The sequence below is a fragment of the Lactuca sativa genome, chromosome 2 (genome assembly GCF_002870075.4).
Source record: "Lactuca sativa cultivar Salinas chromosome 2, Lsat_Salinas_v11, whole genome shotgun sequence".
Taxonomy (NCBI): Eukaryota; Viridiplantae; Streptophyta; class Magnoliopsida; order Asterales; family Asteraceae; genus Lactuca; species Lactuca sativa.
In genome coordinates, this window is record NC_056624.2 from 128058789 (window position 1) to 128076851 (window position 18063).

Here is an 18063-nt window from a genome sequence, read left to right on the forward strand (position 1 = left end):
CCGACAACTGAAGCATCCTTTGGAGTTGGAATGAGGCACCATACTTTGTTTCTTTCAAACTCATTCAACTCATCTTGCATGGCTTGGACCCAGTCAGAATGGTCAAGAGCCGAATTAACAGTTTTCGGTTCAACTTTCGAGACAAAGGAGTTGAACATGCAAAACTCTACTTGAGAGAAGAGTGCAGCTTGTTTCGCTTTGATCTGTGATTGAGTCAACACCTTTTCTGAAGAAGCTCCAATGATTTGACTTTGTGGATGATCTTTGGTCCATTTAATAAGAGGTAGGTAATTTGGATCACAAGAGGGATCCAGTTTTGCATTGATTTCTTCTTCCAACTATGATATTATGTCGTCATCATTGACAGTGGTGTTCTCCCCCTCGAATGATGACACCAGTTCGGTATCTGGATCAGAATGTTCCCCTTCGTTTGGACTTTTATTAGAGCTTGATGATTGTGACGTTGAATTCTTCCCCTGGAATGAAGAACCTTGATCTTGTTGTAGAGACGGACCCTTCCCCGGGACAGAAGGACGGTCATTCGAAGGTTCACTTAAGTTTGGCCTCTCGGTTGCTTTAGGTTGATCAGCAGCCATCTTTTGTGCAGCATCGTCGATGATTTTCTTTAGACTATCAACTTTGTTGTCTTTAGCCTTTGATTCAGAATCGATTGTCGTTTGAGGCTCATCAAAAAGAAGCATATATTGCTCGAAAAGATTTGAGATAGAAGCTGTAACTTGACTGGTTTTTGGAAAGATTTCCTGCATTGCATCTTTGGTTTTCATCATCTTCTTAACATAACTATCATCAAAAGTGACATAATATGTTTCTTCAATCCTCTTAGAGCGCTTGTTTAGAACTCTATATGCCTTAGAGTGCAGGGAGTAACCTAAGAATATTCCTTCATCAGCCTTAGCATCAAACTTGTTTCGATTCTCGTTAGAATTGAAGATGAAGCATCTTGAACCGAACACATGAAAGAATTTCACATTCGGTTTGCGATTGTTCAAGATCTCGTAAGGAGTGACAGAGAATCGCTTGCTTAGATAAGATCTGTTCTGATTATAACAAGCAGCAGCAATAGCATCAGCCTAGTAATATAAAGGCAAGGAAGCGAAGCATAACATTATTCGAGCTGCTTCACATAGAGATCGGTTTCTCCTTTCAACGATTCCATTATGTTGTGGAGTATATGGAGCCGAGAAATTATGATTCGTTCCTTTCTCAGGAAGAAAATCTTCGAAATCCTTGTTCTTGAATTCCAAGCCATTGTCACTTCTTACGTTACGAACAACTTTCCTCAGTTGAACCTCAACTTGCTTTATGAATAGCTTGAGCTTAAGAGTAGCTTCTGATTTTTGTTTCAAGAAAAACACCCATGTGAACCGAGACAAGTCATCCACTATAACCAGAATATACTTGTTTCCACCAATGCTTTCAATGGAAGAGGGGCCGCACAGATCGATGTGCAATAGCTTCAATGGTTCTATCACCTTTGTATTGATAATAGAGGGATGACTTTGTCTACTCTGCTTTCCCATTTTCACAGGCTACGTATAGATGTTCTCTGTCGAATTTGAGAACTGGAAGACCTCGAATATGATCTCCTAAAACAAGCTTGTTGATATCCTTGAAATTAAGATGAGACAGTCTTCTATGACATAACCAGCTTTCGTCTGAGTGAGCCTTCGTTAGCAAGCAGACTGCTGGCTTCCCTCGAATTGGATTGAGGTTTATAGGGTATATTTCCCCCTTTCGCTTCGATTTCAACAGAATATTATTGGACTTCTTCTCGACTATCTCAGAGCCTTCATCATCAAACGATATCTTCAATCCGGTCCCAACTACCAGCTGTGACATGCTAATAAGGTTGTGTTGCAATCCTTCAACATATGCGACCTTTCTTATTGAGAAATCGCCATTCGTAATCATTCCATAGCCTTTGATGGTTCCATATGAATTGTTGTCATACTTCACGATTCCACCATCCTTGAGAGACCGAAACTCTCTCAGCTCTTCCATTCGTCCTGTCATGTGACGCGAGCAGCCGCTGTCAATATACCATTCTTCGTTAAACCGCTCGTCACGTATAACCTGCAAAATATTAAGCAGACTTAGGAACCCAAAGTTTCTTGGATCCTTGTGAGCCTTTTACAGGACAGGGAATAGTAAGAGAAACATCAACCAAATAAGTTCTTTTAATTCAAGTAGTTTCATCTTTTCTTTTTATAGTGAAAACTTTAATTTTGTTTGACATAGGCTCATTAGATTTAGTGTTTGAGTTTTCGACGTCAGCTGTCTTTTGGATCTCTTTCGGACACTAGTTGTCTTCTGGAAAGAGCTTTCCTTTTCCTTTTAAATCTTTCGAAGGATAAGTATTAGAATGAGGTTTAGAAGAGATTTTGGATCGTTGATTATTGCTCTTCCTTGGTTGAGAACATGAACACTCTTCCCTTTTGTTCTTCTGATTGAACTTTGGACCGAATCCATTCTTTCGGTTGATATTGTGTTGAGGACCGAAACCTCTATTTCGGTTGCTGAAGTGCAGTGGACCAAAACTGTTCTTTCGGTTGATATTGTGTTGAGGACCGAAACTGCTCTTTCGGTTGCTGATGTTCTGAGGACTGAAGCTCTCCTTTCGGTAGCTATCTTGCTATGGACCGAAACTGTCCTTTCGGTTCCTTGTATTCGAGGGACCGAAACTATCTTTTTGGTTGCTTCTTGATTCTTCTCGAGACTTATGCGTCCTTTCGTACCTGACATAATGAGGGTTTTGTGATCTCGAAAACTGTTTTCTTTTTGAGAGATTCTTCTTGTATCTCAGATTTCGTTGGTGTTTTTGATATGCCACTTGTTTTGGATTTTTGTGGATATTGGCCTTTTTGTTTGGAACATGAGCATTGCTTTCGCTTTTTGTTGAAGATGTTTCACTGGTAATTTGCACTGGTTCGCCCAAAGATGTTTTGGTGCCACTAGTGCTTGGCACATGATATCTTGCAGGCTCATTTAGTGGTTCCGGCACGTACCTACCCTTCACTCTCCAGGACGTTTTCTGGGATAGACCTTCTGTCTCATCAACGCTGTCTATTGGTGCTGACAAGAAGAACTCATCACATCCAGCTGCATTATCTTCTACCACCATAGCAATCAGTTCTGCTGTTTGTTGTGGAGTGACTCCTGGAACTGTGTAGACTTGATTTGGATTGGTTTGTACCCTTTGATACACAACGGATTTTTACTTGAGAATTTTGGTCTTGTCTGTTGACGATCGAGCGAACGCAACAGAATTTTCAGAAATCAGATTTTTGTGAGTTTCAGGTTCGCTTTTGACAAATTATGAACAGTCCACCAAATCCTCTATAGAGATTTCACTCGGATCATCATCCTCATTAAATTCTGATGCATTTTCAACATCAATTTTATTTTCTGAACTTAATTTGGCATTCAATGAGTCAAATTTCTGTATAGTTTCGGCTCTTAACTTCAATCTATCATTCTCATCTAACATATTTTTGAGCATGTCCTTATGGTCTTAGGACTTTATGTAGGACTCAATTTTGTCAAGGCCAATTTTGTATGCAGGTGAGACCTCATAAGAAGATACAACGTTTTCACAGTTGTAAGCTTCGGCATCGACTTCATCCTCCTTTAACTCAAGGAAGGGTAAAATCATGCGATGTATCTTCTTTCCCATTTCACAATCGAGATGCAACTGAGTGATATTAAAATAAAGTCTTTTAGCAATTAAACAAAAAACATTCCGCTGTTTTAATAGTTTAAGATTGTCTCTTTGCAAATAAATTGATTCATCCTTAGATCTAATCAACTCTTTCTCCTTCTGCTCGATCCACATCCTCCTTTCCTCACTCTTCGACGATATCCTGCTTATTTGATCAGTCAGGTTAGAGTTTGTGCCCGGGTTTGGGTAAGATTGCTCCTTATACTAGAAAATTTAGATTTTAAGCTATTCAATTCCTTTTCATAGTTAGTAACAGGTATTTTCAGAGAAGCAAGAATATTTTGTACCTTCTTGATCAACTCATCACATTCGTTGATCTGTGCACTAACATGTTTCGTAGCAAAACACCTGTCCTCTCACTCCTTCTCACATACTAGCCCACCTTTAGTAGTATATCCTCTCATTTGAGATACTCATTCGGACACCATTAAACACCTTCCTGCTTGCAAATATGACTTCAAAATCCGACTAGCAATCGTAGCTCTTTCAAAGTCTCTCGAAACTGAGATGATGATGATACGCCATTTAAGATAAGTGATCATATAATCCTCTATTCTCATGATATCAGCCGGACAAACACATGGAACATGGTCTTACTTATTCTCCAACATTTGTTTCTCGATCTCTGATTTGTTTCGACATAGAACTAAATTGAACACATCAATTAGGTTCTGACCGGGCCCGGTACATAGGTCAAAACCAAATCATCGAGGGGCCCAGATATCGCTTCTATTTCTAGAAGGAACAGATAAACTTCGACTGATATGCTTGTACTAACTACTTGTTGAATTATTCACAAAGGCACATTTTATAACATCGAGTTACCAATGCATTTTCGTACAATCAATGAATAACCAACTCATAGTCAACAAATCATATCTCTAGGTTTGAAGATTTATATGATATTACCGTCTCACGATCACTCAAGATAAATTCCATGAGGTGATGCAAGTGAGTGTGGGTTGAATCCAATACTCAGCCCTTATGAGTACTCACGAATGTTGTAGCAACCATTGCATTGTCTAAAGTACTTTAGACAAATCATACAAGCCAAATTCATGACAGTCTTGATTCATATCTACTTCCAACATATGACTTTTAGTGGATGGTTTGAATAATATGATATATACCATAACATAATTATTCTGGAAGTCAAAACATGCAAAGTGAAACACAAGAATAATACTAATATTATGTGGCCCCAACACTTTGAGTGTAAATAAAAACACCTTTTATTTAAGCACCATATTGATTATTCATTATTTATGTTTTGATTAATCAACTTTATGTTTGAATTAAAACAATAGTTGTCCCATTCTCCAAGCATGTACACAATGTTTTTCCAAACAACAATTATGCCATACTCCAAGTATGCATACTATTTTTACATATGGTCCTCTCTTTGTAAAATAGATCAATTGACAATTCCAATGATGCTCATTTCACAATTCCAATCCTTGTTGTAAATGCAAGAATACCAAACTCTTGCCATTTACTGTAATATGTTAGATTCTAAACTTATATGCAATGATCCCCTTGTAATGACTATGCACAGAAGTCACAAAGACTTGGCAACAGACATTACAAAGTATTCCAATGGAAAACAATTCCATGGAAATGAAGTCTCAAATTCAAAGTACATTCCTTTCAACATCCTTCATAGCATTAAGTTCTTTAATCTTACACGGATTCAAAGAATAACTTCCACCTATGGAGACAATTCCATATTACCTTTTTGACCATCACTTCTGAACAAGAGTTGCCTCTTTTCAAAATATGTCAATATGGTCCTTACTCTATACTTCTTATTGTCCATGAGCAACCAATCTTTAGTAAACCTCAGATTGTCCTCAACAACTTTGCTTAATCATTTTAGTCGTTTCCAATTCTATTCCTTTTTCCATCTTAATGCCCTAGGCATTTGGAAAATTTAGAATGGATGAATATTATCGCACATGTAATCAAACCTATACCCAAAGCATACGGGACATGATTTATGCTATAAAATTATTTATTTGCCATGTTTTCATTATTCAAACTATGAAGAGGGATGCCGTAATAATAATCGAATTTTGAGAACGCAACATATATAGAATTCCCTTATCTTGAACCATTCCAGCATAACATTAGTATATATTCTTGACTAAAGTAGATTAAATTCTCAATCTAAGCTTGTAGAATTGGAGTGAAGTATAAAATTCTCTCCCTTAATTATAGCAAAACAACTTTTTCAAGGCGAATTGAAACTTTTGTTTTCTATAATTAATATTGCTGACTTGCAACACTTAACATAATAATCATACTCCTACTAGCATAATGATTATTATCTTACTAGCATAACACTTATGCTCCCACTAGCTTTGACATGTATCCAGAGATCAACTGGACTTTTAGCAACCAACACTTTATTGACTTTTCTACCAAAGTTCATATTTTTTATACACGATTTCTTGGATAAGACTTTATCAAAACCATACACCTTTCCTTAGATAGCTCACTTGTGTGTCTAAACAATTATGAAGAGGGATGTAGTAATCATAATGTTTAGACCTTTTGTCATTCTCACAACTGCTATCTACTGAAAATCTACTTAGTGAAAGAGTTTCCTTACCATCATTTTCATGAATCGAAGAGAAACCTTATGACACTTAGATTTTTATGGTGTATGTTTTCCTATCCATGTGAATTTGTCATAACCTTAATCACAAGACAAGGTTAGTGACAAATCCAAACTCATATGGGCTGAGCTTGTTCAATCTTAATTTCTTGCCACGTGGTAGGACAATGCCCACCATTTCTTTCGGGTTGTTATGCAAACAATTGAGAACTCATAGAACTCACAAGCATAATCAACTTTTAACTGGAATAGACACAGAAATAAGAATATGTCAACACGATAGGTTACAAACCTCAAGTCGTGGGCTAGTGATTAACAAAACTCTTGATTAGTTCTTGAAACTATCTTAGAATCTTTTAGACTCCCACTGTCCTCTTGACATATAAGACTTCTCTTTGTCAAGAACCATTCCTTGAATTTACAAATATTCAAGAGCTAGTGCAGATTCTTATCAAGTTAAACACTTCTCACTATTGGTCTTAGCTGGTCTTTGTTTTATCCAAAACATCACAACTTACCAATCTCAAATGTACAAGAATAGGAAACATCTTACTCTACATTTGATAAGTGTTATGAACTTTCTAAAGACTATGTCACTCAAGTTACAATCTTGGAGTATAACTCCAGGATTTGTTTTTGGAACGAAGTATGAATTATCTTTTGATTTAACCATTTCAACAATTCACGATTCCTCTCCTCAGGCAACAAACACACTAAGGTGTCCTTAGAGGATCAATTGTGATATGGTTCCATAATCACTAAAATAATCATAAAACAAAATACACAAGTACTCTCCCATCTCTTCAGATTGGAGAAACTTTTATCTTTCTGCCTTATTTGATTCTCCTTATTCATTTTGCCATACATTGAAACTTTTCCAATGTTTCAGAATTACACTTAAACTCGTAAGCATAATCATATTTACTAAACTTTAGTAAATCATAACGAATAATCTTATCTACCTTTGTGGTGGACCTGACTAGTGCACAACTTAATGTACCCGATCCTTTAGTCCTTCGCTTGACTCACATGCGAATGTGAACAAGGAATTAGTCTTAATTTACCAAAGATGAAAATTCTCATTCATCACATAATGCAACTTGCATGATTCCAAGTTTCTATCCAACTGAAACTTGGGTGATGAGAATCTTTCCTTATTTGGTAAATTATGACACTACCACTAATGAAAGAATCAAATCCATTTACCCATATTGCATATCAATGGAAACATATAAGCAACAACCTTTTTCACAAATTCCATTGTAAGGATACTGAAAATAAATAAAATCAAAACCATTTTCTTTTATTTTAAAACTTTACGAAAAACTTATCCTTACAATCCATATGGAAAACTTGTTGTTATCTATTCCTAAGCAATATATCATAACTCTTAAGTAACAACTCAAAATTCTGATCACCGAACCATGCGATCGAAATCGATCTTCACGATCAGAATCAACATATACTTCCTTTAAGTTTCTTCACTCTTCTTTGATTCTTAAAACATCAATATGTAACCCAGTCACATCATGCAATAAGAATCTCAGAATAGAAACTTAAGAAAGTTAGATAATGTACTTTACCTAAAGCAGAGTCAAACATTTGACTTTACTATCCTTATAGACTTTTAGGTAAATTTGGCAGCTTTGCAACCAATGCCCTTCCTTCGGCAACAGAAACATATGAACTCTATGGAAACAGACTTAGTCTTTCTCTTTACCATTTGGTCAACTGAGTTGTCTATGGCAAATCCCTTTCAATTAGGAAGAGAAGGTTTTCCTGGACTTTCAATGTTACCATTGTCAATGTCCATGGAAGTTTGGGAAGTTGATCTTCCAATTAAATTTTGCTTTACCAATGCTCCAAATCATTGCTGATTCAACATCATCAAGCAAATAGATAAGATCATTAAGGGTCATGTCGTGATCTGTCATCAGGGAGTGACTGAAGAACCAAGTCAACAACCAGCTACCTTGAGACTTCGACACCCGACACTCCCGGCTTGTCAATATGGGACTTAATATCCAAGACCTAAGCACATATAGACTTTGTTTGCCAATAGGGATTGAGTGACTTAGAACTTATCAGGTCTTGAAACTTGTGGGATAGGGAGATTTATTGGAGGAGGTGGAGGAAGTGAAGTATGATTTCCAGTCCCACTAATGCACAACAAAGAGATTGATCTTTCACCATGGTTGCCATTTGGGATAACATCTTCATTAGGAAGCTTGTTCCTAAAGATTTGGGAAGACCATAGCTGTCTAAACTAGACATCTATAATGGGAGAAATTCAAGTTAGTTGATTTAAAGTCCTTAATATAACACCCAATATGAAATATTAAGGCTAGGATCCAACAACCTATTTATAACTGGAAGAGGGATGTCGTAATCCAAGTTATAAAATAGTTGAAGGTAGGTAAATTACGATTTACCAATTTCCACCATAACAACGAAATATTTTAGTATTAGGTTTCATTGGTTTTGAAACTCCTAGATCTTTTGAGATACATTGAACTTTTCAATGGCATGTTTGAATCTCGATTGTTCCTTTTCAAGTTTGTGACTGGAATGCCGAGGATCACAAACAAGGTGTGAATAACCATACAAATTGACTTGGTACCCTTAACTTTATCACCTAATCGATGTGCCGGTTAGCCACACAGCTCCACCAATCTATAATAAGGTCAAGTTACCCCTTGCCACAGATACTAGTTCTTGTTAGTGTGCCGGTTGACCATACACGCTCCACTAATGACTTGGTAAGGTAAAAAGTGTAATTTTATAGGTTAGCACCAAATTCACATTTTCCTAAAGTAAATAAGATTGGGAATTATTAAGGTACAGTTACTTTATAATTTCATTATACTTTTAATGAGGATTAAGGTCCTATCCTACCTTTTTCGGCTAACGACCCTCCACCAGTCAAGGAAGCGGTGGGTGAGAGTTGACACCCATTAAATTCCATTTTATAGGCTGTAACCTTATACCCCCTTATAGACCGGCTTCGTGAATGAGGCCTACTAATGGTAAGATTGACTTATTCTTAAACATATCTATATAATTAAAATTATAATAATAGTATAAGGGTGTATTTTAAACATTTAAAATACTTGGTGGTTTAATCTATTAATTAAACTATACTCTTAATTTAATTAAACATAAACCATGTGTTTATGGAATTGTTAACTCTTTTAATTAAACACTTTATATAATTTAATGATGTCCATAAAGTTTGAATTTTTTTTTAACTTTTAAAAAAATATTTAATTTGGAATTAAAGTGTAAGACTTTACAAATTTCAAAACTTGAGGGCAAGATTTGAAACTATTCCAAGTCTCTTCAATTTGTAACTTATGAGTTTTAATGGTTCATAAAAACGAAGACTCTTCATTGAAACCTCTTTAGTTCTTTAATCACAATTTAAAGAAGTGACTTTTGGTTATCCATAACTTGAGGACAAGTTATGGACACCATCATTGCCATTAAGATCATGAATTAATCAACCATGCAAGTTATAAACAATCCCTATGATCTTTTAAAACTCATAAGAACAAATATTCATATCAACAATTTCAAGAATCATAAATAAACCATATAAAACTTGAAATTTTGATAATAACCATTTATTTGGATGAGAATAAACAATACCATAACATCAAAATCAAGTTTTAAGAACAAAAACACTTTGTGGTAATGATTCTAATCCAAAACAGGCCAAAAACAAATTGTTTTTCACTGAACAGTCACCACCTCGTGGTAAACTGGCACATTCCAAAAAAACGATTTTTCTTGCAAATTTCATCAAAGTATACAGAAAACAAACCTAGGCTCTAATACCACTGATGGGTTTTGAGCATTCTAACACTTCCTAAGTGTACATGCAACCATAATAACCTTGACTCTATGTTTTCTCTATATACATGCAAATTTCTTTTTCAAGGTTATTTCCTAACTAGCATGGCATGGGGAATATATAAAACATAAAACTAGTAGAAATACATACCTTGTTGTTGCTTGGATTCCTTCAAGACTTTGTGAGCCTAGCACCCCAAATGTTGTGCCTCAAATGCTTCACACAACACTACAAACTTGGAATAACTTGAGAGAATGCCACTTAGCCTCAAAAATCGGTTATAATGTGTCATAATTAGGAGTTACAAATGTAAACCCTAATTTTCATGACTCTTCATTTCTCATGACCCATGGGTTTGTAACTCCCATGGACTATCCATGGAGCTCCATATGGTTATAACCAAACCTATAAACCATGGATCATTAATCTACCATAAAAGAATTGATGATTGTCATAATCAACCCTATATATTTAATTAGTCTCACTTTGATCACCAAATTAATACTAGATTAATACTTGATCAATACTAATTAAATAAAACTATTATTAATATATTAGAACTTATAATATATTAATAATCATAAGTTCCTTATTCTCTCATCTAGTCTATCCAAGTATTGCAATGCCATGCAACCCAAATGGACCATGTCGGGTCAGGTCAAGTACATACCAAATAAAGTTATGGACTTAGACACTATATCCAACATGATTCTCATCCCTCTTAGGGTGTTGATGGTCGTTTTTTTGCAAGGTAAAGAAAAGGGAAGAATTTGAATAATCAACTTGTGAAATCCTTAGAGTTCAATAGAAAACTAATTAGAGAATGTGTCCTACACTGAAAGTTTAAGGAAATATATTACAAGTAACATAAACCTTTCATGGGTTGGGGGTTGAGTGAGGTTTAGTGTCCTACAAAACCAAATGCTACAACGATAATAAAAATGAATAAAAAGTATATTATAAAGTATCAATAGGTAATGTGTGGATATGAACTAAGTAGGGATTATTGATGTGATTGTAGGTGTCCTAAGAGCTGAATACCAATCTTAGCTACTTATGTGGTTTTATCCTATGGAACTACTTCAGGTGAGTCTCTTCAATGTACTTGTGGGTTGAAGGCACCAATGTCGGCACACTGAAATATGTTTGTAAGATGACTGTTGTCTTTGTGACACTTGAAGATATGTTTGTATGTACTTGATTGTATTTGTGAATCTTGATGATATGACTGTATGTTTTATGTATCTGGGGGTTGATACGAACCCGACACAACTACATGATATTATATAGAGTCATTATGGACTCGAGGGTTGATACGGATCCGACATAGCTATACGCCGTCATATTGGGTTGATACGAACCCGACACAACTACTTGTTGTCATATGGGTTGATACAGACCCAACACAGCTATATGCGGTCATATGGGGTTGATACAGACCTAACAGAACCCCTTGTTGTTATATGTATATGTGTGTTGTATCGGGTATTTTGTGGAACTCACTAAGCTTTGTACGTATGGTTTCAGGTTTAAATTATTTCAGGTTTTCTGATACTGAAGGAAGGAACGACTTGATTGCATCACATCCATTGGAGAATTATGCACTTAATAATTTTTATGTCTATATTCTGATAAATGTTTTAACCCAATGGATTTCATTTAGATATTGGAAGTTGTAATTGTAATAAATGCTTTTGTTTTAAAAGAAAATTTTGGGTTAAAATTTGAGACATTACAAGTTGATATCAGAGCCTTGGGTTGAGGGATTTGGGCACACTCTCGAGTGTGTCTGAACTCAAACCGAGGATTTTGTAATCCTTTTGAAAAAAAATTGTAAGAAGATAATGACTTTTATGAACTCTTGTTTGATATGCAAAATTTGAGTAGACACTTGATGGATTAGAAAAAACATCTAGGAATACTAATGCATAACATAATATTAATCAATGATCCTCTAAGAAGGCATGATTGAACTTGAATAATTGTATTATTATTAGATTATTGAGATGTATTCACTTTCTTATCTAACTATAAACTCTAACTATGTATACTTAGTTATCACTTTTTATGACAACGTATAATGGTATCAGTGATTTTAAATTCTAAAATATACCATTTATTCTGGAAATTTTTAATTTTAGAAAAGTACATTGCTATTTAAGAATATAATGACTTTTATGAACTCTTGTTTGGTATCCAGTATTTGAGTAGACACCTTATGGATCAGAAAAGACATCGAGGAATACAGAAACCCAGCCAACAAAAGTTAGAGTACTAATTTCTCAAACATGGTATTTTTCTAATTTTAACTTTTGATTAAAACACTCTAAATGGAAATAAATATAGGTGTTATTGTTATTTAGATTGTTGATGTTCTATTTCGACAAAACAAGTTTTAGCCGCATAAACATTATAAATGGAACTGGAAATGGAAAAGGAAAAGTCAAAAGACTTTAGAGGAGGAAATTCAGGTAATTAAAGAAGAGCAACTACAATTTCAAGACGAGCAGATCAAATATCAAGAAGAGCAAAATAAGAAAATGGAATTCGTGATGAGCGAACATTCATGTTTATCTCTATTACATCGATCAATTGAATTTACTTTAATTCATATTTACCTTTATAAATTTGTTTTTTTGAAAAATTTGATAGAGTGTATGAATTTATTTTTTTAAAACTGCATATAATAATTCATATTATAATTATGAATATTTGTTTGATTATTTTTGTTGTGTTGTGAAGATTTATAGCATTTGCATTTTCTCATAATTTCTTAAGTGTTTACCTTTTTGGGTTTTAACAGCAAATATTTAGTGACAATTTTTTTTGGTTTCTAACAAAGATAAATAGTGACGACTTGCATTGATTAGTGACCAAATTTTAGTGGCAAAACAAGTGATCATATATTTAGTGACCATCATATTTTAATTAATATTAGTGACCATTTATATATTTCGTCATTATATAGTTTAGTGACGGACCTATAGTGAAAGAGAGTGATGACCAAATATTTTCTCATTAAAGCATTTAATTAGTGACGACTCCTATTGTTAGTGACCATATTACTAATTGCTTTCGTCACTAACTGACATTTTTTGTAGTGTACAATGTTTTGGTAAATTTTTTGACCCATGTTCAAATTCTGGCACTACTCAGCCCCCTATGGCGATGGAAGTTCGTCGACAGTGACTCCAAGGCATGAGACATAGCCTCATGTTTGCAGCGGAGATTGGTTGGTATGTGAAAACTAATCTGGAACTCTTGTTAGCAAAGTTTAGAAATTCTTTCCAAATAACAACAAAAGAACGTAAAGCAATTTCTAACCAAAATAAAAAAAATAAGATTTAAAATAAAATCAAAACACAGCGACAAATGTTTTTCTACGAACACAGCTATAGTCACAGTTTCATAGGGATGACCATGAGTGGTTCAGCCTTTTGCAATGTGATCCCGTATTTTTCTTCCATATCAATATCTTCAGGTCTCGTATTTCCCACAACCTTCCAATCAAACTTATGAATTAAAGATGCTAATATTATGTGTAGCATTCTATTAGCCAGATTCAACCCTGGACACATCCTCCTTCCTGCACCAAATGGAATAAGCTCAAAATTTTGGCCTTTATAGTCAATCTTCACGTCCAAAAATCTCTCAGGCATGAACATTTCTGGGTCTGACCATATGTTTGGGTCTCGACCCATAGCCCAAACGTTACACAAAATTTGTGCATTTTTAGGCACAACAAAACCATGAATAGCAACGTCATGCATGGCTTGGCGAGGGATAAGAAAAGGGGCAGGAGGATGAAGTCTCATAGTTTCTTTAATCACAGCTTGTAGGTACGTGAGTTGAGAGATATTAGATTCTTGTATGCTTCCATTGTTGTTGTTTTGCATGAGTTTATCGACCTCCAACCTCGCTTTTTTCATTTTCTCTGGGTTTCGAATTAGCTTTTTTCATTTGCTTAAGATGGGTAGTTTTTTTATGAACAATTTCTGAATTTCAAAAAAAGTTTGGACCTTGACTACTTGAATTTATATATTATGTTCTTAATAATTAATATAATGCTTAACGGATTAACTATCTATTTAATATATATACATGTACCATATCGGGATATTTATTCAAATCGGTGGACCCAATTTGAGATTTTGAATAAAGTCATAGGGACCGTTCTTGTAATTTATTCGGATAAGTATATCATAAAAGTCTATGCTCATAAATCACTCATTTATTTTACTTACCATGCAGATCTATTCTAATAAAATAAGATTTTTTTTTGCCACATGTCTTCTTTTTCCTTCATTTTGACATATGACATTTTCTAAAATTTTTCAAATTTTCTATTTTCCACTTGTTATTTCATTGTATTTTTCATTTTATTAAATTAAAATTCCACATTTAATATGTAAGGTACTTATTAGAAATGATCACTACAAGAAAAAAGGCCTTTTACGACGCTCATTGCGCGTCGTAAAATGCTCAGACGACGCGCAAATGCGTGTCAAGGAAGGCCCTGTCATAAAGAGAGACGACGCGCATTTACGACGCTCATTTACGACGCACAATTACGACGCGCGTTTACGACACACAATGCGTATCAAGGAAGGCCCTGTCATAAAGGAAGACGACACGCATTCGCGTGTCGTAACCTTACGACGTGCGTGTTAATGACACGCAATACGTATCAAGAAAGCCCCTGTCAAGAAAGGCCATGTCATAAATGAAGATGACACACATTTTTGCGTATCATAATTTTAAATGTTTAAAAAAAATATTTTTTTTTTATAGATTTACTTATTTTCAAATTAAATTTGTATTTAATGTTTCATAATAGAAAATAAAATATCATATACAAAAAATAGAATCCATTGCATAAATTTAATGTCATACAAATAATCGTTCCATGGAAAGATGAAACAAATCAATAGAAGTTGTAACAAAAATTTACAAACAAATTAGTTACAAAAAATACAATCCATTGCCCCTTTGCTTTTTCAAGATCAACCTGCAAGTAGCTAACTAATCTGTACAAATTCACCCTTGTTTCTAATCATTTTCTTAAATACTTTACAAACATAATTCATCCATAGTACCTGAACTATAGTTGCAACCTTGTTTCTTCTTCTTCTGAACTCATCTCTTGCAACCATTTCTCTAAGCCGGGTCTGAATAGATACAACAGCTTGATAAAAAACATACTTTATTTGCTCATTGGTTCCACAAGAATAAGAAAAAATAAACAAGGCCTAAGCAACAACAGATTAGGGTTAAAAAAAAAGTAAACCATTTCACTCACTCAGCAAGCTAGCCTCACAATCTGGCTACAAAAAGTAAAAAAAAAGGTATTGGAAGTTATACATATACTAGTTAGTTACATCTAAAATCAAACAAAAGAATACAATACCATTATTCATCTCATCTGTGGTTGTTGAGAGAATTGAGATCAATCAGTCAGCATCCTCTGCTCGACTGCCCAATTTCACTATGTCTTCAACAAGAATATTCCCCTCTGTCATACAATGCACATACCAAAACAAGTCAAGTTGTCGGGTATAAAGACAAAGTTATTAGGGTGTGGTGTGGATTTTGAAGGAATTGGAATTTGAGCTTTGTTTGGTTGCCAAATGGATGGAACTTTAATGGAGCGTGTTCTTGCCCTAGTTGTTACTCATACTGGTCAAGGGTATTATGTTTGTCCAGATATTGACCTTCAATGGAGTTTTGCCTCCCAAATTCTAACATTTCCTTTTCTGTGGAAGATTTTTCCTCACCTAAAGGAGGTAATTCAGGTGTAAAAACATTTCATCAATTCATCTGTCTATTTTATTTGGCTTCCACATATTGAAATCTGTCATTGTTTCTATGTCTAGACTTATGTTTCATAGGGGCTATGTGAGTATTATCTTCATAAAATGGCAACATGTAGTCAAAATTATGAAAAAATATTACCTGTTGACATATCAGCTGAGTCTCCCTTCATGTTCTTACAATATAGTACCAATATTTATGTTGCTTAATTTAATTACATGTTCGTAAAAATTATTCCATCAACTCTTTCAAGGAAAAATGCTCTCTAGTACTAGTAAGCAACCTCATCAACATGTCCATTGTATTATTATATTCAGGCATAGATATAGATATAGACGGCCTTGTAGATAATGAGCGTTTGTATTAACTGTTAGGATAAATCAAAAAATAAGATACAAGGGTATTTTCGGAATTTTTTTATTTAGTAGTTTTTCTTCTAGTTTTTGTGTATGAGAATCTTGAATTTCTATACTTCATAAAAATACCTGCAAATGATACAGAAAGAAAAGGTAACCAAACAGAGTTTTTGTCATCTGATGTATACGACTTCTTGCAACAACTTCATCCATCCATGCACCACCTCTTTTCTCAGCTGGGCGAGAGTATCGGTCAAAGCAAAAATAGGAAATGGGTTTGCCTGATAAATCCTTGATACGATAAAATCTGACATCAACATTCCAAACCTACACATTTAGAAGAAAAAAATACATAAGAAAGAAACGAAATCCCAAAAAAGAAAAAAAAATACATCATCACCACCTATTTTTCGTGTAATTTCTATTAGGCATCCAGCCTGACACTATGGCCGGTCCAAGCAAATCTGAGGCTTGGGGCAAACACAAAAAGAGGCCCTTAAATTTAATACTAGCATTAGCATATGGATTTACTGAGCATGCACAGAATCATAGTAATACTCTTTCACATGATAAAACTCCAGAAAATATGTAGCCATATACATGTAAAACCCTTTCAAAACACATATTCTCTTTTATTGATAAGCTGATTAAGATGTATCTATGTATATGACCAGTAACTTTTGAAATTAGCAAGAATACATAAATAGAAGCAAAAAGGTAAGGAAACCACATCAATGTAAATTACATCTTATTTTAGTTGCTATAGTACCTAAAATTTTCTAGTCTTAAAAGGCAAAAAAACAAATAAAAGTAGACACCCTTGTTGGTGTAAAATTCATAACAGTATATATATATATATATATATATATATATATATATATATATATATATATATATATATATATATATATATATATATTAAAAGGAAGCGGTTTTAATCACTTACAGCCTTCTGCAAGGATTCATTTGTGACTCTTGGGGAGGACTTCCTTGAAACCTGGACAACAGCATTGGCTGAGAAGAATGCTTCGTTTTTGTGACCAGCTAGAGAACCAACAAGATCATTAGCCCAAATGTTCCTTCCATCAACAACTCCAGCAAAAAGGTATTTCCCTGATGGGAAGCTGCTCTTGATCAAGTCAAGAGCCTTTTCACCACGGATAAAATCAAAAGTGAAACCAGAAACTCCAGGCAATGAAGTTAGGGTTTTGAAAGCTTCAGCTGGAATATCAGCAAAGTAATTGGCAACAATAACATTATGACCAGAGCAGGGTAATTCTAGCTCAGAGTAGGCCTTGGTGAAACCTTTCAATTGGTACCCCTCAAGATCCTTCACAAGGGTATCCACGTCAACTTGGATCCATGTAGCACCTGCTTCTTTTAACTCAACAATCACTTCCATGCAGGGGTAATTCTTGTTGTAATGAAACTAGGATTCTACTTTATTGTAAAGAACATGAAAATGATTAGGAAAAAAAGCATACTTGTAGATTGGAAGGATTTTATCAAGAAGAGACAGAAGATCAAAGGTTTTCTCGACACCCTTTGCAAGTTTTGACAGAAGTAAGTAGCTGACTGGGCCTACAAAGACCGCGACAGTTTCAACTCTAAGCTGCATTACAAACAACCAACCAACATATTAACAAAAAAAGATTACTAAATCCTGTTTAAAAGAATCCGGAAAGAG

General features: G+C 34.6%; 1 protein-coding gene across 1 annotated transcript; it reads right to left on the reverse strand.

The window, feature by feature from the left end:
- Positions 1-13607: 13607 nt before the first annotated feature.
- Positions 13608-16192, reverse strand: LOC128132386 (cytochrome P450 76T24-like). Its single transcript, XM_052768927.1, has 5 exons — positions 16162-16192; positions 15887-15983; positions 15527-15533; positions 15324-15377; positions 13608-14159 (listed from the first exon to the last, which is right to left on the reverse strand). The coding sequence occupies exons 1-5, from the start codon at positions 16190-16192 to the stop codon at positions 13608-13610; spliced, it is 741 nt and encodes a 246-aa protein (XP_052624887.1).
- Between the last annotated feature and the right edge of the window lie 1871 nt (positions 16193-18063).